At 36.5% G+C, this 23,038-nt stretch overlaps 3 protein-coding genes across 7 annotated transcripts in view; 2 read left to right on the top strand and 1 right to left on the bottom strand.

Moving 5' to 3' along the window:
- The first annotated feature begins 634 nt into the window (after positions 1-634).
- suv39h1a (SUV39H1 histone lysine methyltransferase a) lies at positions 635-3,391 on the top strand. 2 transcript variants are annotated; one of them, XM_055168351.2, is made up of 6 exons: positions 635-749; positions 1,231-1,376; positions 1,702-2,361; positions 2,498-2,644; positions 2,760-2,889; positions 2,999-3,391. In XM_055168351.2, the coding sequence occupies exons 1-6, from the start codon at positions 731-733 to the stop codon at positions 3,130-3,132; spliced, it is 1,236 nt and encodes a 411-aa protein (XP_055024326.2). In that variant the 5' UTR covers positions 635-730; the 3' UTR covers positions 3,133-3,391. The 2 variants fall into 2 exon arrangements, with proteins under 2 accessions (XP_055024326.2, XP_073723969.1); XM_073867868.1 differs by lacking the exon at positions 635-749 and adding an exon at positions 751-818.
- A 1,600-nt stretch (positions 3,392-4,991) lies between these two features.
- Positions 4,992-15,539, bottom strand: gpr173 (G protein-coupled receptor 173). 2 transcript variants are annotated; one of them, XM_073867866.1, is made up of 3 exons: positions 14,702-15,539; positions 14,433-14,618; positions 4,992-9,778 (listed from the first exon to the last, which is right to left on the bottom strand). In XM_073867866.1, exon 3 carries the CDS (start codon positions 9,533-9,535, stop codon positions 8,372-8,374), a length of 1,164 nt encoding a protein of 387 aa, XP_073723967.1. In that variant the 5' UTR covers positions 9,536-9,778; positions 14,433-14,618; positions 14,702-15,539; the 3' UTR covers positions 4,992-8,371. The 2 variants fall into 2 exon arrangements, with proteins under 2 accessions (XP_073723967.1, XP_055024634.1); XM_055168659.2 differs by having other exon boundaries at positions 14,433-15,539.
- The window catches only part of foxp3b (forkhead box P3b), a 24,610-nt gene continuing 12,502 nt past the window's right edge, over positions 10,931-23,038 (top strand). The window contains exons 1-3 of one of the 3 annotated variants that reach the window (XM_073867867.1): positions 10,931-11,018; positions 11,963-12,094; positions 22,182-22,266. The gene's annotated coding sequence lies outside the window, so the exon portion shown is untranslated. Of the gene's footprint in view, positions 11,128-11,962; positions 12,095-22,181; positions 22,267-23,038 lie in introns of all 3 variants that reach the window. The other 2 variants (XM_055168660.2, XM_055168661.2) reach the window with 2 other exon arrangements.

The following is a 23,038-nucleotide window of genomic DNA, read 5'->3' as shown; positions in this document are numbered from 1 at the left end:
TTATTTTACATAAATATCATTTTATATACATTTTAAAAATTATACATAAACAATATTTTTCTTAAATTTATACATGTATGTGTGTATTTATATATACACATAATAATTACACACAATAAACACACAAGTATATTATGCAAACACAAACTTTTATTTTGTATGCGATTAATCGCGATTAATCTTTTGATAGCCCTAAAATAAATATTTTCAGTTTACAGATGTTTATATTTATAGCAAATTAAAACAAAAGAGCATAATTTATTCTTGTTTACCAAAACATATAGCATAAATATGCACCAAAATTCCAAAAATGAATGTTACATATTGCTGAATTCAGGTAGATTGGGAAATTCTTTTACATGAACTTTAAATTGTTATACGAAATGTTTACATATTTCCAATGTACACGTGAATTATTTTCATATGCTTGCTAACATTTTTTATAATCTCTGGTAACCTATGTGAATAATACCTCTTTCATGTGGCATTGAGCAAAATTATTGTCGTTATTCAAAAAAAAGTGTAAAACTGCGTACTATTAAGCAAGTTATTAAAATATATGATTAAAAATATATATTTACAAAAAAAGATGACTCACACTCCGTCAGCGAGATTGGCCAATCAGCGTTTAATACTCGTGTCCCAGCTACACCTCGGCCAATCAGCATCGTGAATGGCGTCGCGTGCTGTTCTGGTGGTATGAAGCTCAGCGTGCAGCCGTGAGGTGAACATGGCGCCAAATTTGAAAGGTAGATTTTCTTGCACTTTCTTTAAAAAGCGTCGAACAGTGTGGTTAAAATGAAGAACATTTCATATGGGTAAAGTATATACTCGTTTACTGAAGAGAAGTGTTATTTTCCTACTAAAAAAATCTAGCTAAGACAAGCATAAATTGGTAGCTGGTTTAAGGTGGCAGTAGCTGATTTAAGACGGTTCTACCAGCCTGGCACAGAACAGCCTGACCATCTTAAAAGGTGACCAAAACATATCTAATCCAGCTTGCTAAACCAGCTAAATCCAAGTTTGGAGACCAGCAAAAACCAGCTTACCATCTTATGGTTTTTTTTCAGTAGGGTTGATCAACATGCAGATTTAATGACTGTACATGCATACTTGGGTGATATTACTGCTATAATTTGCTTTACTGGACAGGTGGTTTACCTGCTGTAAGGTCGTAGGTTATATTTTCTTTAAGACAGACAACATCGAGCCCCTTACATATGCTTTAAGATTGCAGGGTGTCTTGTAAACTTTCATGGGAAGACCTTCAGGCTCTGTGCCGCAGAGAGGGGCTACTATGCAGTCATTTGGGCGTGCGTAAAGACAACGTCAATGACTATGAGGTGGAGTATCTGTGTAACTACAAAAAGCGTAAGGTGAGTTATTGCTTCACTTATGCATGACCTGCACAATGGTTGTGGATAGAAGGAATACAGCTACGGCCAAATCTTATGAAATCTCACCAGATGAGTGCTGTTTCATCCTAACTCTACACCCAAACCTACCCCTAAACCGAACATTTTATGGGATTTAGGCCGTAGCTGTATCCTATTTAGCCAGAACCGCTGTTTTTATTAATAATTATACCCACAAACCTAAACCCAACAACTTTCTAGATTTGGCTATAGCTGTATCCCCTCTAGCCAGAACCCTGCACTACTCTGTGCAACCTGTGACCTCATCATTTGTGTTTCTGTTTAGACTCAAGAGTTCTTTCTGGTAAAGTGGAAGGGCTACACAGAGTCGGAAAACACATGGGAGCCTCGTAAAAACCTAAGATGCCCCAAACTCTTGCGCCAGTTCCGACAAGACATGAGGGCGGCTCTGCTTCAAGCCAACCAGCCCCTTGATCCAGTGTCTTTAAATCCGTCCATTGCCTCTTTCCTCACCCAGAAGGCCAAACAGCGCATACAGCTTCAGAAATGGGAGGGCCTCATGAACCAGACCTGCAAACAAAAGGGACGCATATTTGTCTGTAATGATGTCGACCTGGGTGGACCTCCTAGGGACTTCACCTACATCAATACCAATAAGTTTGGCAAAGGGGTGGAGGTCAACACAGTGACAATGGGTTGTGCATGTGATGATTGTACGTCTCAGCCTGTGAATGGTTGCTGCCCGGGGCTGTTGAGTCATCGCAGGGCATATAATGACAGCGGGCAGGTGAAAGTGATGCCTGGCGTACCGATCTACGAGTGTAACGCCAATTGCCGATGTGGGCCGGACTGCAGAAACAGGGTTGTGCAAAGAGGCATACAATATGATCTGTGCATCTTCAAAACTGCCAATGGGAGAGGCTGGGGTGTGCGGACGCTGCAGAGAATATTCAAAAACGCCTTTGTTATGGAGTATCTTGGAGAGGTAAGCAAGTTAACTTGGTAAGTATTTTTTGAGTAGTTTTTGCCCCTAATAAGCCAATCTAACAACTCGTATTATGCAACTCTGCATTATTGCATTGCATTAGTTCTAACCTGCTGTCAGCTGTGTGTTGCATCAGGTCATCACAACAGAGGAGGCTGAGAGAAGAGGGGTTGTGTATGATAAACAGGGCGTCACCTATCTGTTTGATCTGGACTATGTGGATGATGTCTATACTCTTGATGCAGCTCATTATGGAAACATTTCGCACTTTGTCAACCACAGCGTGAGCACTACATTAAATATTTAGAACGGATTCTTACAAATCGAAGTTTATTTAGCAACAACAAAACCATTAAATTAATACATGTTTATATGTATGTTTACCTTTGCTTTTACAGTGTGATCCAAACTTGCAGGTGTATAATGTATTTATCGACATCTTGGACGAGCGACTGCCCAGAATTGCATTTTTTGCAAAACGAGGTATCAAAGCTGGAGAGGAGCTCACCTTTGACTACAAGATGACAAGTATGAACAAAGACTTTCCCTATTCTTCTGTTTAATAATTAAATATCTCTGCTTATGTATTAACATTGTATGTATGCATGTATTTACACGTCTTTTGTGATTGTTGCAGTTGATCCAATAGATGTAGAGAGCTCAAAAATGGACTTGGACTTAAATCGGGCAGGATATGAAGGATCACCTATCAAAAGGGTCCATATGGAGTGCAAGTGTGGGATGAAGAATTGCAGGAAGTATTTGTTTTAATTTCCCCCGCACAGAGAATGGGACTTGCACATAAGCACACATGCTGTGCCAAACTTTTAAACTCAAGTTTCTTAACATTTAAATTTTGTATGTTTTAATTTGTGTTGTTATTATATGCTGCTTTTATTATACATTGAATATAATTACATCATGCATTTTTCATTTACCAAGTTTTAAACTTATTTATTTAACCCTATGGTGGACATTTAAACTGCATTCCTATGAACTTTGCTTCAATAAATGTTTTCACATAACTACATGTCTTGATTTCAGCATATTTGTGAATGACGTCTTGTTCCTTTTAGTGTTGTTATATTTTTTAATAATTTAATTACAATGAATATAAACTTTCACACTGTGTGGGGTATTGCGAGGATATGTTTTGTATTTGCCAGCAGATGGTGCTATTGTATTCATATTTTCACATATCAGTTTTCATTTCAAGTCAGTTTTTCGAAATGACGTAAAATGTTTTAACATATGCACTGGAAAATAGGAAATTGTAAACTGTTATTGTACACAGTCCACTAAAAGTCAAAAGCATGTATAGTGAATAAACCTAAATCAGGTGGCAAATTTTGGATTAATAAAGTCAATGGTTAATGACCAGACTAAAGTTTTGTTTTATAACAAATTGCAAATAGTCATATCTTAAACATTAATTTAAAAGCCGCTGCTTGTTAACATATAAACTCTAACACATTGCTTTGTGGCAATTACAAGAAGTGTCTGACCTTTGTGAATATTTATAAAAGGCTCTGGTACATACAGAGTCAAGATGGCCTTGCTGGATTTTTGACCCGAATCTCCAATTGGGACAGACAGACAGCCAGTTTGGTTCAACGTTTATGATATTCCTTTGGGTCAGCACCTAACCACTTTCCGTACCTCTTAATGTAAACCTCTTATTCTTTCTGTATAATAAACATTACGTAGAATCTTGTTCCCTTGGCTGACTGTGTCTGAGTGGTTATCTTTATTGGATTTGGTGGATCAAACCTCAATAAGTACAAAAAGCATTCTTGTACCCACCAGAAGATGTCTTGAAAACATCTTTTAACCATCTACATGGTAAATTGTTTTCTCATATGATCTTAAAATCAGTATAGCTTTGAAAATGCTACTTGCTTCTAGTTTAATAGCTTTTGCATTCATAAAAGCATTCATTCAGTCTCTTATGGACTCCACATTTTTCTGCCAAACATGATAATCAATGTTATTCGTTATGCAAAAATGATTTGATGAAGCATCATAGGCCCATCTGACCTTCTGTATATAAAAAGTTTATATGATCAATGTCACATTTTCTGATGTTCAAAATCTTACATTTTCCTATAGGTAATTTTTGTCATATTGTTTTTCATTATTTTATATTTTTATTAACATTTTTAGTGCAAATTTTAGATTTTGAATTACAGAGTCAAACATTTGTCTCACTCTCTAGATTTGTGCTGACTCATGTAGTCATCCTGCAGTGCAGACCAGCAGCCATATGCTAAAGTAGATTAAGGTCAAAGGTCAATCCAAGTGTAATCTAAAAGTGTGTCAACCTGTGGCGTGTTGCAGATGTCTGAAAGGTGCCACAATGAAATAAGTTAGAAACACGAGGACAGAATAAGAATGACACCAAAATGAATATTGTTGACTTAATCAATTGCGTACTCAAGCAGTGATAAATTCTGAGATCATTTTTTTCTCAAGCATGACCTAATTTTATATTTTTGTAAAACGTTTTTGGAAGAGAGCTTTGAGAAGTTATAATATTCAAATTAAAAATGAAAAAAAAGATGATCTTGTGAATCTAAGTGATGCTGTGTTCATGGAAATGCATAACATTCGAGCAAATTAACACTCAAAAATCCAACAAAAGTAAACTTTTATTGTCATGTTGGAAAAAAATCTGTTGATTTACAGATCAAGATTTCTGAATCTGAAAGCTGACTCACATTTTCTTTCTCGGTATTTTCAGTTTTTCTTTTGCCCCCCTTCATACATCATGCATTCACAAATAAACAACTCCCGAGTTGCTCAACTAAACCTCAACCGCATGAATATTTGATGGATATATGCTGTCTATTGCTCTTGTAATAGTTAGCTGTATGAGTAAGTGTGGCTTGTCATTGTTCTTTTATGAGTTTTAAATCCATTTAATAGAGTTATTCGCTGAGCTTGATTATGCTGCCATTCAAGTTCATATATCATATTGCCAATTATTTAAGATAAAATAGGATTTTGCGATCAAGTCCGACTTTATGAATTATTAGTCTGCACCGCAAAATACTTCTTTAAACTAAAATATGTATAAAATTTTTGTTTAAAAACTTTTACTTTCATTGTTTAAAAAGAAAACATGGCCTGACTTGCTTACAAGTCTTGACGTCATATTCATATTCATTCCTGGTTGTTTTATAGTGATAACAGCGACTATTTTTATAATAAATCATTTGAACCACAGCTAGATTTTCCCATGTTGAATATTACAAACTTTTTGTATTGTCAGAAACAACCTGAAAAGTATCATTTTTAGTTGATCAACTACAGGAGTGGTTCACCTTTCACCTTTGCTTGCTCTAAGCACGCAGTGCCAACCACACATTCACACTCCGCATAAACACTCACACACACATGCGTGATAAAAAGATGATGATCAAGGGTCGTGACCCCGCCCTTCACTCCACTCCATTCAAAGTTAGTGCGTTGTCCATATAATACACATGAAATTACACAGAGGTTCACAGTTATTTTACAAAAGATAAGATGCCTGAAGCAACTAAAAATGTTCTACCAGGCATTTTTGCTCATTACAAAATCACATCCTTTCCACCCAACCCCAACACCAGCCCAAGCAGTTTCCTATTCACAGGTGAATACACAATAGCTCAAATCTTCATTCATAGACTGTCCCCCAATCCCCAACAACCCCATCCCCAAAAGACAAGAAGAAAAAGTCTTGAAGAAATCCTTATGAAGTTCCGGACTTCCACAGAAAATCAATTTAATTTCGTCTCTCTGTGTTACGTTTATTTTCTTCTGTTAAATTCAAGTCTCTCCAGAGAACTGAGCAGAAATGTACACTCCAGTGTGCCCACGATTTGCAAATGTGTTATCAGTAATGCAGCTGATGCTGGCGCCTTCTCACCTGCAACTTGTAGGCTTTTGAAGGGGAGCGATACGTGTCCTCTGATAATCCACAAATACACAGTGTTGTGTTTTCCCCAGCATATGTTTTTTTATGATTGATTGGTGTCTATTGAAGCATACAGCTTTCAAATCATTCTTGCATTGGTAACATTAAACCTTGATAATGGAGTAAGGCATAAAATGCAGAAAAATATTTGTTGTATTTCTGTTGTCATTAATTTCTGATGTTTTCTTTGTTCTTGCAATGAAGGGCTTAAAAAACAAAGTTTAATCACGCCAACCTATACAATGCCTACCTAACAGAGAGATGTCATAGGGGTTTTCCCCTTCAACATTCGCAGAAATATTACAATCTCTATGTCCTGTCTGCAATAGTTCAGCATTTCGATTTAAGTCACAATTTGCCAGAAAAATCACGTCACTGATTAATGACCTATAGAGCTGCGTGCAAGTTGTGTGCAAAGTATTAATGGAAAAAATGTATTCGACACAGGAACCCATCTCGGAATTTAGTCCACCCACTTATTAGCTCTTAATAAAAGTAATTACTTTATGGAGTAAATCTAAACATTCCTCTAACATCGTACTTTTTCTAATCTCAAACACATTCATATTTTAAGATTACAATAATTCAGTTTTATAATTTGAATTTAGTTGATTTCTGATTTGAAAGGTGAACAAGATGCCAAATTATTCGTTAGACTCAAATGCAGGAAATCCATTCATTAATCCGTAATACACTTTAAATACAATACAACTGCAACCTGCCTGTCAATTACTTAAAAATCAATAAAAGTAAAATTGATTACTTTACTAAGATACACATAAAAATCATCACATATTAAAAAAGTTTTAATTTTATATCGATCCAATAACTTTCATTCAAGTAATTCAAGAATCAAACAAATTAAGTCACTTCTATACAACATTTTCTGTGCAATCGTTTGGAAGGATAAATAATTGCTTGATTTAACCGAATTACGTCATTAACTGGTCAGTATACTGTATTCACTCAGAATCAGTCTCCCTAAAATCTATACGCTGCTGCTTGGTGTCAACACTGACAGTAAAATACATTTTCTTGGTCTGAATACCGCATATTTAATAATAGAAATAAAAAGTGTATTTTGTGCAATGCTATGAAATATTTTCAGCAAAAATCAACAGGTAAACATATTTGAGAATAAGAGAGAGCGAGACAAATAAATAAACAATAAATTACAGCAAAAATCTCATTAAATTCCCTCAGGGAAAAAAGCGCCAACAAACCCAGGCATTTATTCACACAAATTTATATTTTCAGTCAGCTCTTTTAGTCTCTATAACCTTTGAATTAACTTGTAGAGGAAAAACATTATTTGTTCTCAATGCTTCGCTCTTGCTTTTATACATATGTTTTATTCTATGAGCATCGGAAAGGATTCAGCCCAACCAATTAGCATAAATTGTAGGAACTTTGTCATTTTGTCAACCTCCATTCATTATTATTCCTAGTGGCTTATGCTTGTCTCTTGGCACGCATTCTTAAATATATTTTAATCTCAAGTTTGTTTACCCTTAAGGATAAGGTAATATACATGCACATTGAGTATTTGAATCATTACTTCAAATAATGCAAATTACTCTGCCAAGAGTGCAGCTGTTCACAAGTCATGAATAATATTTTTGCAAATCTTTGTTTTCCTGGCCATCAATATACTTAGCCGAATGTTAATGTTTGTTGGAATCGATCATAAGATGCCATTTGATTTAGCTTTCATACATTCACCATAAAATATACCAGTTTTGTTTATTTCAGATCTGCTAGACTTATCATGTTTTTTTTACCACTCTAATGCATCCCAATGGCAATTCAAACCTGTTTTGAGTTGATTTACCATTAGTGTAGAACCCATTCCCCCTTAAAACCACTAAGGTAACAGTAGATGCTGTTCCATGACATCCACTCTTTTAAAGCATCTGAAACTGAATCAAAGGCCACAACAGCTCTTAAAGTTCCCTTATCTTCTCACCTCTTATTCCGTTCCCCCTTGGTGTCCGCTCGCCAGTCATCCAGAAAGAATGGAAAAAAAATGACATTATGAATGAACACTCATCTTCACATTACACAGTAAGGCTCACGGGGCAGTTGAGGTCGAGTTCTACAACAAGGAGGCAAGTGGGCCAGCAGGCCCTTCTTCAGGTCTTTGTTGAGGAAAAAGCAGATGATGGGATTCACACCCGCCTGGGCGAAACTCATCCACACGGTGGTGGACAGGTACCGGTGCGGGATGGTGCATGCCTTCACGAAGACCCGCCAGTAACAGGCCACGATGTACGGGGACCAGAGCACCAGAAAAAACAAGGTGATGACATAAAACATCCTGCCGAGCTGCTTCTCAGCCTTAAACTCCTCCATGCCTAGCAGGCGTCTGTTCTGGTTGTGCAAGTTCTGCCTGATGCCCAATAAAGTAGGCGGCATCGGACCACGCCCGAACCCCGCTATCCAGTTTGCGGCCGCCTGGCCTGTGGCTCCAGGCCCGTGAAAGGTCCAGTTTTGGCTGATGGCTGGAACCATCTGGACCGGCTTCATCTTTCGGTGCTTGTATTCAAACAGCAGGAGCTTCATGTAGACCACATGAGTGGCCAGGATTAACACAGCCAGCATCAACATAAACCCTAACGTATCATTGGCCTTGAAGTAGCGATGTTCAAAGATGCACTGGTCCTCCTCACGGATAAATTTGTAGGTGCCCACGTCAAAGACAGGGGGGAAAGCCATGGCCACCGACAATGTCCAGACCATACATACCACCGCGACACAGGTCCAGAAGGTCATTCGCTTAGAGTAGAACCGGTGGTGGGCGATGGCCATATAACGCGTGACGCTAATGCAGAACAGCATGAAGGCAGCATGGAAGCAAAAAAGTACAGCCATGAAGGCCACCACCTTGCAGCTGAGGACGCTGTAAGTCCAGGCTGAGCCGTTCTTGATGGACACCAGCACGAAGGGAAAACACACCGCTGAGCGGATGGTGTCTGCAAGGCAGAGGTCCAGGAGAAAGTAGTAGGGTGCCTTGTGGAGGGCTCTGTCCCTTAACACCAGCAAAGACACAACTAAGTTACCCACCAGGCTGATGCAGATGATCAACCCCAGAAGGACAAGTTTAACGTAGGTGGAAACAGCTGAGGAGGGCGCACCACCCATCATGCCACCTGTAGTAGACACGACGGCTGCCAAGGGGTTCCCAGGCCCATCGCTGCTTGCGTTTCCGTTGGCCATCCCTTTCGCTGCTCTGATCGCACACACCCTCCTTCTCCTCCGAAACCGACTCCTCCTTTACCCCCACTTCCTCCACTCCCACCTCCACCTCCGCCACCACCGGCTGAGCTGTCGTCCGTCCTCGTGGTTGCCTGTCGTTGTTGTCTCAAACGGAACGAGAGAAGCTTGATTTGCATTGCCCCATTTTGCACGATTCGCTTTGGAACTCCCCTTCAAACTTGCAACCTCTATTGGCCTTCACCCCTATAAATAAAGATCAGAACATGCGTTACTGTTTTTCTTCCTTGCAAGCTACAAAAACAACTTAACTGACATTTGGGAAAAGTATAAAATGTGTTGTAAATGTCTGTAAGAAAGATTTTAGGTCAGAAAGTGTGAGGTAACACAAACCAATACAGCTTTTTATCAGTGCTGCTTTTTCTCACAAATAAAAAGATGTTGAACTGTTGAATCATTGAGAAGAATGGTTGTTTATGTGGGACAAAAACACTTTAAACAGGGAAAAAAATCCATAAACTACTGGTCCTAGACGAAAATAAATGTTAGTTACTATAAACATTTTATTTTTCAGAAAGTACTACCCCTGCCTGTTGAGAAAGACAGCTAAAACCAGCCTAGGCTTTAAAAAAAGCTTGTTTTAAAGCTGGTCTCCCAGCATGGTTTTAGCTGTTTAGCATGCTGGTTTCATGGGGGTTTAACAGCTTTCAGATGGCGACCAACAAAAACAGCTTTGCCAATCTAGGCGGACTGGCGGTTTGGAGGACAATCTAAATCTAACCATGGATTAGCTGTTTTCTTCAGCAGGGACAGACATGTTTTGTTTTTAGCCTAAACTTTTAACTCGCATCAGATCACATGGAGGGATGTTAACACAAAACATGATTGACCAAAAAATACATTAGCTATAAATTGCTACAAAAATGGGCCACATTTTGTTTAGGCTTTCACAAAGATATTTTATGTGTGGTAGCTTATTAAAAAATGCTTACAGCACCTTTCGTCATATTGGGGAAATTTCCCAGACAGGGTTTATATCAATCCAGCACTAGGCTTTTGTTATATAAGGACATTTAAGTAGTTTTTATAAACAAAACAATGGCACTGATATATGTTCATATATGTCAGTGCAAGATGTTTTTAAATTAAAGCAGCTCAGACATGCATTTTAGTCTGGGCCTATCTGTCCCAATGATAATTCCGCTGCATGGATTGTTTTTTAATGTATTTTTAACCCTTGAAGTAGGAGTATTGTAGCAATTTCCATAATTACATTTTTATAAATTAACTTAATAACAATATTAAAAAAATTATATCTAAGCTATTAAAAGCAACATCATTTTAGCGAAGAAAAAAAAACATAAAGAGGAGCCAATCAGATTTGAGTATTCAGGTATGACGCGGTCTTCTTCAGTTTGGTTCAACTGCAAAATGAGCAAGAAACTGATTTCAGAAATTCAGATGCCTTTTTTACTTTTAAAAGAAGGTACCGAAGTAAAGTTTTGCTATGACTTGTCGTAGGCGATATGGGTTGTTTTAACGACATGAAATATAGAAAATGTTGTTGTTTCTATCTCGGAGGGTTGTGAGTTCAGGTAAGTTAGATTGGGTCGTTCACGTTCATCTTAAAGTGGCCCAATTTACATTAATTCAGCTATTTTACCGGATGTGTATGTGAGTTTAAACATAGGATACGTTTTACAGTCGTAAAATTGGTAGGAAAATACGTTTTTCTAGCCAGTTGTGCTCGCGAGCTAATCGCAATGAGAAAATGTGCGATGTGATCCGTTCAATTCGATTCAGAACAAATGACTCTTTTGACTCGGTTCGTTTAATAGGTCGTTTAGAAACTCTGCAGTCACAGACGCGCGATCTCACCGGTTTGATTCAATTTCTCATATTGACGACGCCTTCACTCGTTTGAACAAAGTCAAAGCGGTTGCTGAATTAACATCTGAATTTCAAGATATTTTTAACCTTTTGCTAAAGAACTCTGAACATATTAAACATTTTGGTGAAGAACATTTTGGTAAAATATGATTATTGGTCTGACTAATTGTATAATTGTTTAAGTTTACCAATATAGCTATTCAACACTAACTTACCCCTAATATACAGTAGTAGACATCCCAAGTAGTATTGCTACACTTTCAACGTACTTAAAGTGCTTTATTTTCGCACACTAATTTTGTACATAATAAACTAAAAATGCTCATTTTGGTATATTTCATGGTGTCTCAAAATAGCACAAATGAGTAAGTACACTTAAATGTTCTTATATTATCTTTAAAAAGTACTAAAAAATAATATTTATATATTAGGAACAAATTTAGTGCGTGAAAATACAGCACTTTAAGTACATTATGAATGTATACTACTTTTTCAACTGGGATGTTTGACCTCACCACCATCCTCCCTTTAATTTTTTAGGGAACTTTCAATGGATCAATCCCCATCCTGAATATGATAAGCAGAACATCTGCCCGACCATGCTGAGGAACATCTTAGTACTGAGAAGATCAGCGATCACACCCTAAATCCAGCAACTAGACTTTCATCATGGTAATTAACTAATTGTTGCTATACAGTACATCACTTTTAATGTGCATGTGGAGTGGGTTTCGGGTTGGGGGGTATTAAAAGAGGCAGGTGAGGAAAACCCTCTTTAATCTGTGTTGAGGACTTGTGCAGTATAGTTGCCAAGCAGACACTTCTCCCTTGCTGTGTCATAGCTTTATCCAACTCTCTCAATGTGAATTCAGGTTTATACTGTACCTTCACCTACTGTGGTGTTATTGGCAGCTCTTAAAGAGCCATCTGAGATACCCTTCAATGGCAGACAGCCTCTGGTACAGAAATATAGCTATACAAATAGGCCCTGGCTGATGACAAAATCACTTGAGCACCTTAGTCCAACAGGAGACAGAACTGCGCCAACCCATTGTTTTAGAGCAGAAACACTAATTCACTTGTGTCACAGCAATTACAGCTGCTTGTTGCTAGGTTACAGGGGCCTTCTGCCTCGTGCAGTGTATGTGTCTTTGTAAGCCTGAATGCAACTCAGATTTGTTGAGGTGGGAAGGAAAGTGTCACTCATGATATATAATCTGCCAGAAGAGATAAAAGTGAATGTTTTGTCATGTTGTTCAAGAACTTGAAATGTAGTTTTACTGCAGCGTGTGTTTACAGTGACAACCTGTTGGAACTGATTGCAAATTGTAATGCTTTTCATTGATGTGTTTCAAAATGGCTCACTGCGATTCAGCTTCAGAAATTGATATTGTTTGCTATTGTATGCAACTGCTGATTGCCTCTTTAAAGGATCTGGAGAGAGATAAGTTACCAGAACAGGAAGCATAAAAATCTGATTAGAAATAAAACGATGACACGTAGGAAAATTATAGATTATTATTCAGATACATAATAATTAAAATCTATATACTTTCATGTAAAAAGGATCAAAAACAAGAATAGCAGACAGAATATCAATATCCAAAACTGTCTTCACAACAGCTCAATGACACACTTTTTATTTAAAAGAAAGGGAAAGAGCAATTTAATGACCCAATTTTGAAATGGGGGAGTATTAACATTTTCGTAGTCCTTTATGTCACTTTCTATAATTAGCACGGAAATTTGTCATTTTTGCTTTCCCAGGGTAAATGGTCATGCATATATTTTACTCTGTAAAATAAGGAGCTACGCAAATGTGGCTCTTTTTGGATGTGTCAGATCCGGCACTGTCATTTGTGTCAACCTACATAAGTGAAAGTTCACCTCCTTTTGTTTTTTTAAGCTATCTAGGGGACGATTGAAAAGTTTCGCTCAGTGAAACAGAATTGACAGTCCTCCACCTGATACTTAAGCACTTTTATATGTGCCTCTAAGTGTCAATCTCAGATAAAAAAATACAATTTAATGAATTTCCCTGATATTTATTCGGCTACACGTATTTCTTGGGTTGCCATTATCCCATTAGATATTATGATTCTGTAATGTTTGCCTCCAGAGGCTCTTACAATTTAAATATCTCACGTTAATAAATAGCAGGCCTCGGATCTCGTTGGGAGGAGTCAGATGTAAAGGGAGTTGGTTGGAGGTAGAAGGCTGGATAGCAACAGCACTGGATATCGCTACCGTAGTCTCGGTGGGAGGAGGCGACGCGGAATTCACCAACCAAACGCGCCTGAATCATTTCGACTCTCCCACACCTTTCGTTTTGATACGATAAAGGGAACAATGTGATCCCGTCTTTCGTGGCTAGCTTTTATAAAATGCTTTCTCCGTATCTTTATTTGTGTTGGACTGAGTTGCGCTGATGACGCGCCGTGCTGATATACATTAATCGTTTAGTGAAGTGCAGCATTTTGGCGTTTGCGTTGTCCGGTTTGCGACGTTTAAGCACACGAAAGAAGTAAACATAATTTATTTCTTAGGTATAATGACGTGACATGCTCAACCAATGTGATGCTCTTGATTGCCAAAGGTCCAAATGACCTGTATGGATACGAGAAGAGCGCGCACGACAGTACCACTCAGGGTGTTTCGTTATTTTGTGTAGATGTAACCTGCTGGCCACTGTGGCATGCGTGGGTATTATTATTGATAGTTATAAAGAACTACAGCGTTTCCTTCACTCGGTTTTAATGCGCGCGCGCGTGTGCGAAAACGCGCGTGTGTTTGCATGAGGGACAAAGAAATAACAAGTACATAAAACAGGCCTACATTTCACTTCAGTACATGGGATGCGTCATGCCGAGAGACATGGATGCTTTGTTTTTAAAAGCATGCACGATTTGACGTCAGCACTCGCATGCATTAAGTAAATGAAGTAGCCGAAATTAGCATCCCCATGATAAACATCAAAGCCCAGGAGTCATAAATGTGACGAAGCCCTTACCTATAATTCTCGATCTTCCTCCAGACAATGAATCTTGTGTCGATGGTAGGCCTTAACGGGAGCTTGTTGCAATTATTGAAAAAAATCATAACATAAACATACACAAAAAGATGTGGAATTGTTTTTTGACCCGTTAAAGGAATCGCACATGAATCCAAATTGTAATCCAGTGTGAACCTCGACGTCCTTTACAAACAACAGAATAAAAAAATTAATTAATTAATTAATTAATACAGGGAATGATCATGTCTGGAAAAAAGAAACAAGACCTGTTTCACTGAAAAACCCTTTTGTCGGACGGTTTAAACCTTCTTATGCCAGCATCTGGTGCGTTAGATAAATACAGGTCTTAAAAAACAAAAAATATCGTTTCCTCTTTTTTCGTGTGCATGTCATGTCTTCGGGGTTTCCATAAAGCTAGGCCAAGCCTTAGCAGTATATTCCCATCACACTGTGACTAAATCAAATGCAGTTCCGTAGCAGTATTACTCGTATGCTCTTCAGTTGTAGTTTAATCCTGAGTACGCGGCATCAGCGTCATTATCTTGTGCACAAATGTATATTTGTAAATGACGATCCGCTACTGAGCTACAGGACAAGACGCTTCTTCCCCATCTTCATTTTCTTGCTGAAATCTCGACTGGAGCCTAAGACATTTTCTCCCACGCCACATCGATACACATCTTATCGTCGACGCGAATAAGTCCGATTCATCAAGCATCATCGCTCGGTATATCCAGTGGCATCAACAAAGTCATTCTGTGTGTAGACATGTACTGTGTACATGTAAGCGCCCTATATATTTAAAATGCATAAGCCTGGTACGGTCTGTGATGCAAGGCGCAAAAATAGATGGATCACACATGGCAATCAGACCCGATCCTTTGCTCGGGAATTCGCCATGGGTGTCAGTATCCCGGTGCCATCATTGAATTGAGAATGTTAAGCGAAAAACGAGCAAAATGAAATTGGTTCCTCAGCGATGGTGAATTGGAAATAGCGGCGCCCGTCTCTGCGCTCTGCCTCAGTTATCCCTGGATCGGATACCTCCGGAAACGTCTCGGGATTTTTCGGCAGCCTCATTGATGCTTCTTCTGCCCATCATAGTAATGTGCATTGCACTGAAGTGTATGAAGGATGTCACATATTATATAACAAACCTTTAAATAGATAATGTTTTAAAAAAATTAATTACAATGTATATAATAATAATAATAATACATTAACGGTAGACACATAATATTGTTAAATATACCCTACAATTAAATAATAGTTGGTAAAGCATTGCGTTACCAACACAAAGGTCGTGCACTCACACTTTAATGCACTGTAAACTTTTGTGGATAAAAGTGTCTGTCAAATGAATTAATATAACTAGTATAATAAAATAATAATATAACTAAGTTTGAAGTATTATTGTGTCATTTAAATTTAGTTGCATATGGTTTTGGGTCTGTAGCACATTTAACCGAAGCGATGAATGTTGTAAGCCAGGTCACTCAGTGGGCTCTTGGTGTGTGAGCGTTTAATCTATCTGTAACTTGCTGGTAAAAAGGTGTTTGTCTCCGCGTGGCACAGGGTGTGCCCTCATGCCTGGCCAAACAGCTGGCCGAACCGCTGGAAGCCGCATGAACAGATGGCTTTACCGACACAGAGTAAACACCAAGCAGAGGACACGCATCCAGTCACCGGAAAAAATTAAAAGTTAAACATTTGCCAACTCAGTTCTTAAATTAGAAATACAATATGTTATAATTTATAGCACCACAAAACGGTGACAATAAGGAGAGATTAATGTCCATGCATTTATGAAGATGTTTTTGCAAAGCATAGCCTATATTTTGAAAATTGTTACTATGGAATAAGGTCTGTATTTCCTCCTAAACTTATTATTTTATCAGTTGTTATAGTGTAATCATTTTAATTTATTAATAATATTGTTTTTAATAATAACTTGTTTATTTTTACTGTGGTTTGCATCGAAAAAATCTTTTTTTTTTTTACCCTGAAGTTGCCAAATCTTTTACTTGAAGGTAATCGGTGTAAAGTTGCGCCTTCTAGTGGACAGTTTCTAGTCTGATCTCACGGGAATTACTCATCTCAAAAAAGGCACCAGTAGGTAATATATAGTTTAATATACAGTTCAAATTGTTTTTTTATATATTATTTTAAGAAATATGGTGAATTCAGGTATATTTAAATAAACCGTTTCTGACAGTCATCTCAAGCTTTACCTTAATATTTTGACACTTGTTGATAATGGCTATATAATAAAATAATATTTATGTCATGTAATTGTTTTTCTAAATTTCACAAACTTTTCTATTTTATGACCACTACTTTCATGCTTGTCTGTATGCGGATATACAGTACAAGTCAGGCCACCATGCCAGAATTAGATGTGTTGTTTTTGCAATGTTATAGTGATCATAATTGTTTCTCAGTCTCTTTATACATTCAAAAAATACAGAAAATGTGTATATAGTATTAAACAATTTATAAAAATGTAAAGTGTCAAGTTTTTAGGGTAAACTCTACTTCCACTAGCAGGAAACTGCAGGATCAAATAAAATTAAATCCTAATTTCTCATTTTAAAGAAATTAGTCTTTTTACTTCATTCTACTCAAAAACGCTCAAGATGTGTTACGTGCCAAGAGAGGTCACATTAAACACCGATGATGCCTAAAGAAGACATTTAGTCCTGAAAATTACATTTTTTATTTTTTTGTACATTTCCTGCAGTCTTAGCAGATGTGTTAAAAAACAACACATTAGTGTTGATTCTGGGACAACAAACTAAATGCGTTGTCCCAGATTCCACCCATCTCTGTGTTATTATTGAAACAACACATTTTGTGTTACTTTTAACACAACTTGTGTCATATTTTAACACAAAGTCAACACAAAATGACACATGATGTTTAAAATTACACATAATGTGTTAAAAGCTTAATGCACAAAGATGTGTAAAAAATTAACACATCCTTTCTAAGAGTGTATATTTTCTGTTTGTATCCTAATAAAATAGATTGAAAAATAAATTTTAAGCCATTGGACAGACCACACAGCTGGGTTAAAATTGACCCAATGCTGGGTTGTTTTAATCAAACTGCCAGGTTATTATAACACATGGTTGTATAACAACAACCCAACATTGGGTCATTTTTAACCCATTTTAACCCAACCCCAACCCATGTTTTCTGTCCAATATTTACCCATTATCGGTTAAAAATAACCCAGCCACCATGTTTAGAATGTACAGATTGCACAATGCTATTAGTTTCATTGCTTTATCTTAAGTTCTGTCTATACTGTGTTGTTTCCAGTTGGGTAAAATATGGACAAATCCAACTGTTTTGATTAAATAAACATCCTGTGGGTTGATTTGTTGGATAAAATATGGACAAATCCAGCCGTTATGTTTAAAATAACCTGCTATATGCTGGATGTCAACCCATGGTGTGGTCAAATGTGGACATTTTTAAGGTTAATTTAAACAAGCGGTTGGGTTTGTTCATATTTATCATTTTTAATAAAATCAACATCATGTAATGCAGGGGCTAGCCCACATAACATACTTAAGATAAATCGTTAAATAGATAAATAATACATTTATTCAGTTTTTCAAAATGCAGAACTATTCATTCAAGTGAGAGTTCCTTTTCCTAATCAGAAGGGGAGGGGGTGTAAACCGGTGAAAGTGTTTATCTGTGCAGATTCGATAGCAGGTTATCATGTGACTGACGGACTTTCAGAGGAAATCAGAATGCAGCTTATCAGAAATCAGAACGTGTGACATTTGCCAACCACAAAAATAAGAATTCTCATCAAAACAAATGGTGTGAAGAAAATCATCAATGCCGTAGTGAGGACAGTCCCGTTCATGCAAATTTAATTTCGTTGTGTTTATAGTGGCTCTTTTAAGTCTACACACTTTTTCTTTAATCAAAGCCTAACTTCGTTTGCCATTTTAAAATGGACATGTTAAATCTGCATTATTGATCCTTATTCTATTTCTGATTATCAAATGATAATATCCTGAAACTTCATACAAATAAAAAGACTTCATCATTTAATTGGGTGTACAGAATAACAACCTTAAAGTAACGTACTGCTTAAATAAGCAAAGGTAAACATCACGTACATACAGACAGATCAAAGCTTTGGTAGAAATTACTGTTAAGCTTTTGAGAAAACAGCAGTCTGGTCGATGGTTTCGTTTAATGCCCTAGATGCTAAAATTTAAGGTCACAGTGTCACATATTTACCAAAACACTTGCACTGTAAAAATACTTTGCTGCCTTAAAATTTTTTGTTGAATCAACAATGATTTACAAGTCATTTTGACTTACTATCATTTATCTTGACTAGAGATGAGTTGTTATAACTACGGTGAGTTGTGATAACTTATACTATTAAGTTGACTTTTCTCAACTCATCTCTGTTGAAATGACTTGTAAATCTGAGTTGATTTAACAAATAATTTTAAGGCAGCAAAGTATTTTTTACAGTGAGAGACCCAGTTTTTTTACTTGACTTTAACTCATACACTTTGACAAAGCTTTCTGGGTGAACTTTATTCATCTTATAATTGGCACATGAGAATATTGGGTGTTGTTTCCCATTAAAATGTCTTCAATACAATGTAGAATCAGCGAGTAACGCCTACGAACGGTAATGAATCAGCTGAATCTCAGTTGTAGATCACACCTACTACAAGAAATACTGAGTCATACTACTTAAAACGTATATATTTGACTCACCACATATTTGTGTAAAGAAGATTAATATCTACAGGTAACGAGAAACTGATGCATGCTAAGAAAATGAAATACCTTTAAACTAGCAACTTTGCTGGTGAAGAAAAAAGAGAGACACTTTAAAGGTTTGGCCATTGTAGCCCTAAGGCTTTTTGTTTTGTTGATGTCCCCTTTATCCAACTTTAAGATTTACCTCTCTTTCATATCAGGATGTGACAAATTTTTGTTCAAATTTGTTTTTTTTACAAGCACATGGTCTAGATTGATTTAATGTTATTATCAAAATGGAAGTTAAAACTCTTAAGTGTTATTAAACAAAGTCTTGAAGATTTCTGGTTAGTTTTACTTGCAGTTTTCACTTGCGATAAATAGTTATTGTGTTTTGGCAATGTGAGGTCATTTTCAGGTGTCTCTTTTGAACTAGACAACATTTAATGTGGGACACAAGCGAAGAATGTAGACCCATCTTGAAAAAGTGGGCAGTTTGAATACATAACCATTCAATTAGCCAGAAAAAGATATTGTAAGAGATTTTTGTAGTATTTCACACGAAGAAAAAAAATATTGTGTTCATGTACAAAAATGCACAACAAATAAGCACGCATAAGATACCACTCTTCAGCAACATGCAAATATTGCGTTATGCACCAAGAAATGTCGGTTTTTAGTGTCTACTTCTAGATATGATGTTACAAGTAAGTTTGTTTTTCTTGAAATGACCTGTTAGACGTTTTGCACTAAATGTGATTCTGTAGACATTGCATTTTGTGCAAAGAAATAAAAACAAACCCACATTCTGACCTACTGTACTTGCACCTAGGGCTGGGCAAAAAAATCGATTTTTCGATTAATCGTTTTTAAAACGTGGTTGATTCAGAATCGATTCTCAAAGAGCAGAATCGTTTTTTTTTCATATTTTTTTCTGCAAACATTGAACGTAAGATTAACATTAATCAAATTACTAGTCTTCACTAGATGTCACCCTCTTTCTTGCCTTGCGTGATGTTACCAAGGAGCGAGAGGTGAGCCTGTCATTCTTTCATTTAGTCCTTAAAATGGCGGTTTTGGGTGCTTCATCGACATTTATGTCACCTTCACATAAAAAGTAAGAAGCATGGAGGCATTTTAGATTTCGACGACGACGATAGTGTTGTGGCTTTTAATTTCTTTTTATTAATTACCCACTCTTTTTTACTAATATAGTATTTGTATTAAATCTATATTCATTGAGTTGAATTGAGAATTGAGTATAAAAACCGACCCGAGATCCAGAATCGAAAATTGAATCGAGAATAGAAATCGAATCGATTTGATAGCTTCTGAATCGAAATTGAATCGATCTGGAACATCTGAATCAATACCCAGCCCTACTTGCACCATACTGCCCTACAAAGCCAAAGCACAGTATACGCATTTGGTCAAAATTGAGTTAAGGGTTGAAATTGGCTTTGTGAGATCTGTTGTGTTTTGTGACAAAGTCTCCTGGTTCAATTTTGTCCCATTTCAGAGAAACGTGTGTGCCAAAATTGCAGTAACATGTTTGACTGGCTGGTGTAAAAAACTTTGAGAGCATTTTTCTCAGTTTCAGTGTTTGCGTAGTTACTGCACTTAGCCTTTGTAGGGCAGCATAGTGAGAAATTACATTTTAATTAATAGATTTAAAATTTTTAATTGTATGCAGATGCAGTCTCAGTATGTCACAGGCCACAATAAAACATATTATAATTTTTTATCAATTGAACACATAAGTTGAGTATGAAAAACCTTTAATCGATTTTAAAATGTCTTAGTAGGTGCATCCCAGATTTGACCTGAGCTGCACACTAGCACCAACATGCAACATGTCAAAACCTGTACTGTCCTTTGAGTATCATATATTGTAATAATGTTCTGCAATGCTCACATTGAAATTCTAATTGATATAAGTTAACACTTTATTTTAAAGCACAGGAGATTTTCTAGAAAATAGCGTAAAGCTATTTTACTGTTAGGTCAATAATCGGGCTATGTTAAACTACGAATTTAACACCTTGTATTCCACAAAATAATCTTTCCTGACCAAATGTTGTTTATAAATTTCATTATGTTGCTACCTGTCGTGCATTGAAGTGTGTGTGTGTGTTGTTTGTGGAACATTTTTTGTGATGACGCCAATCATGTTCTGAGTATATAAAAGTGCTGTATATTGATTACTGCAATGACACATTTTGAGAGTGGGAGAGGTGCCAGCTACAGGTATGTCTTAAAAATACACTGAGCCTCATGAATTTTTTTAAAAACACTGCTAAAACATGGAACTGCAGAAAATTTGGATATGTTTAGCAGATTTGTTGTGTTATGCAAGTATTGCTAATTTTTCAATTTTGGTGCATTTACTAACCTGTGCTTCTGTAAACAGGGCCGCTCACCCTCATTTGCAGAAATGTTCTGCATCTAATTTATGGGGAAAAAAACTTATGAAAAGCAGTTCATCGTGTTTGTATATTAAGCTATTTACCAAAAGCGGTATAATACTAAATGTATAATTTATCTGTGAAATATTTATTTTGTAGGACTGGTCTCATGAAATCATATGAGATGTCAGATATTAGATAATATTACACCTAAATGTATGTAAAAAAGTATACCAAACATTTATTATTATTTCTTCTGTTGCAAATATTATAAAAACAAATGCATTTTGAAAAATTAGCATGACATTTATGCACATTCAAAGTCTTAAGTTAATTTAAAATACTGACATCTTGGCTAACATATCCTGTTTAAATAGCGCACATGTTAACTTTTATATAGTTTTTATGCATTAACTATAGCTTACACAAGACAGCTTAACTTTCCTGCACTTGTGATCAACCTCTGTAGTGTGATTAGATCTTTATCATTTGTGCATGTCATGACCTATGTGCTGCTTTGCCATGATTGAAAGAAGCTAACATTGTATTTGGTGCTTTGATGTCATCTTTTATTTAGATTTTCTTTTTTTTTCAGATACTCGCATATCCTTAAGTGTATTTCACTTTTTTTTTTAATCCAGAACAGCACAGGAAGAAAACGGCGACTACAAAGACGCAAGGTAAAGAACCTGATGACTGTTTACCTAAAAATGTTATTCTTATTTTTTGACATGTTTAATACTTCTAGACCATTGTGTACATAATGAGACATGCTATTTATTATAATAGTATCCAAACGCATCCCAGTATCTTTAAATATGCAAGAACTATGTATTGTGGGTGGATGAGCAATTTGTAAAATTCATGTACTATATATATGTTTAAATTTGAAATGGACTTCCATATTACTTAAAACTGTTATTAATTGTTTTGTCTGCTTTGCAAATCGTAATACTATGTTGAGAAGTAAATGATTACTCTATGATATAGTGACTGTTTTATCAATCTCAGGTTTTGTGTTTACTTCATGCGTGCCCTGTAGTGAAACACTGAGATGCTGGAAATTTGGGGGGTGGGAGGATAAAAGAAATAAAGCTATGGTCACTATGAATCATTTAGCTTTTTCTCATCAAACTTTCACATTTAGGCTTTTAGCGCTTATAGAATGATGAGTTTTCAGCTTGTTTCATGTGGTCGAGACATCGCTGACTTTAACTGTATGGAGTTTCACACGTAGTGATATTGTGGAAAGTTGTTTGAACTGCAAAAAGAGATCTTTAAGAGAAAATCTTAAGGCATTTAAGGCAGTGAGTAATATTCCATTACTCTTTGGTCTGAACCCGAAATCAAAGTTTAATATGATGTGATAGTGAATTTTCTGGTAAGACAAAATGATAAAATGAGTAATGAAGCTTTTAGCAGATGAGCATTTTCAATAAGAATTTTTTCTTG

This window comes from Misgurnus anguillicaudatus, chromosome 5, assembly GCF_027580225.2.
Source record: "Misgurnus anguillicaudatus chromosome 5, ASM2758022v2, whole genome shotgun sequence".
NCBI lineage: Eukaryota > Metazoa > Chordata > Actinopteri > Cypriniformes > Cobitidae > Misgurnus > Misgurnus anguillicaudatus.
Note: the sequence above shows the minus strand (reverse complement) of the source record. Positions and strands in the feature narration are given on the sequence as shown.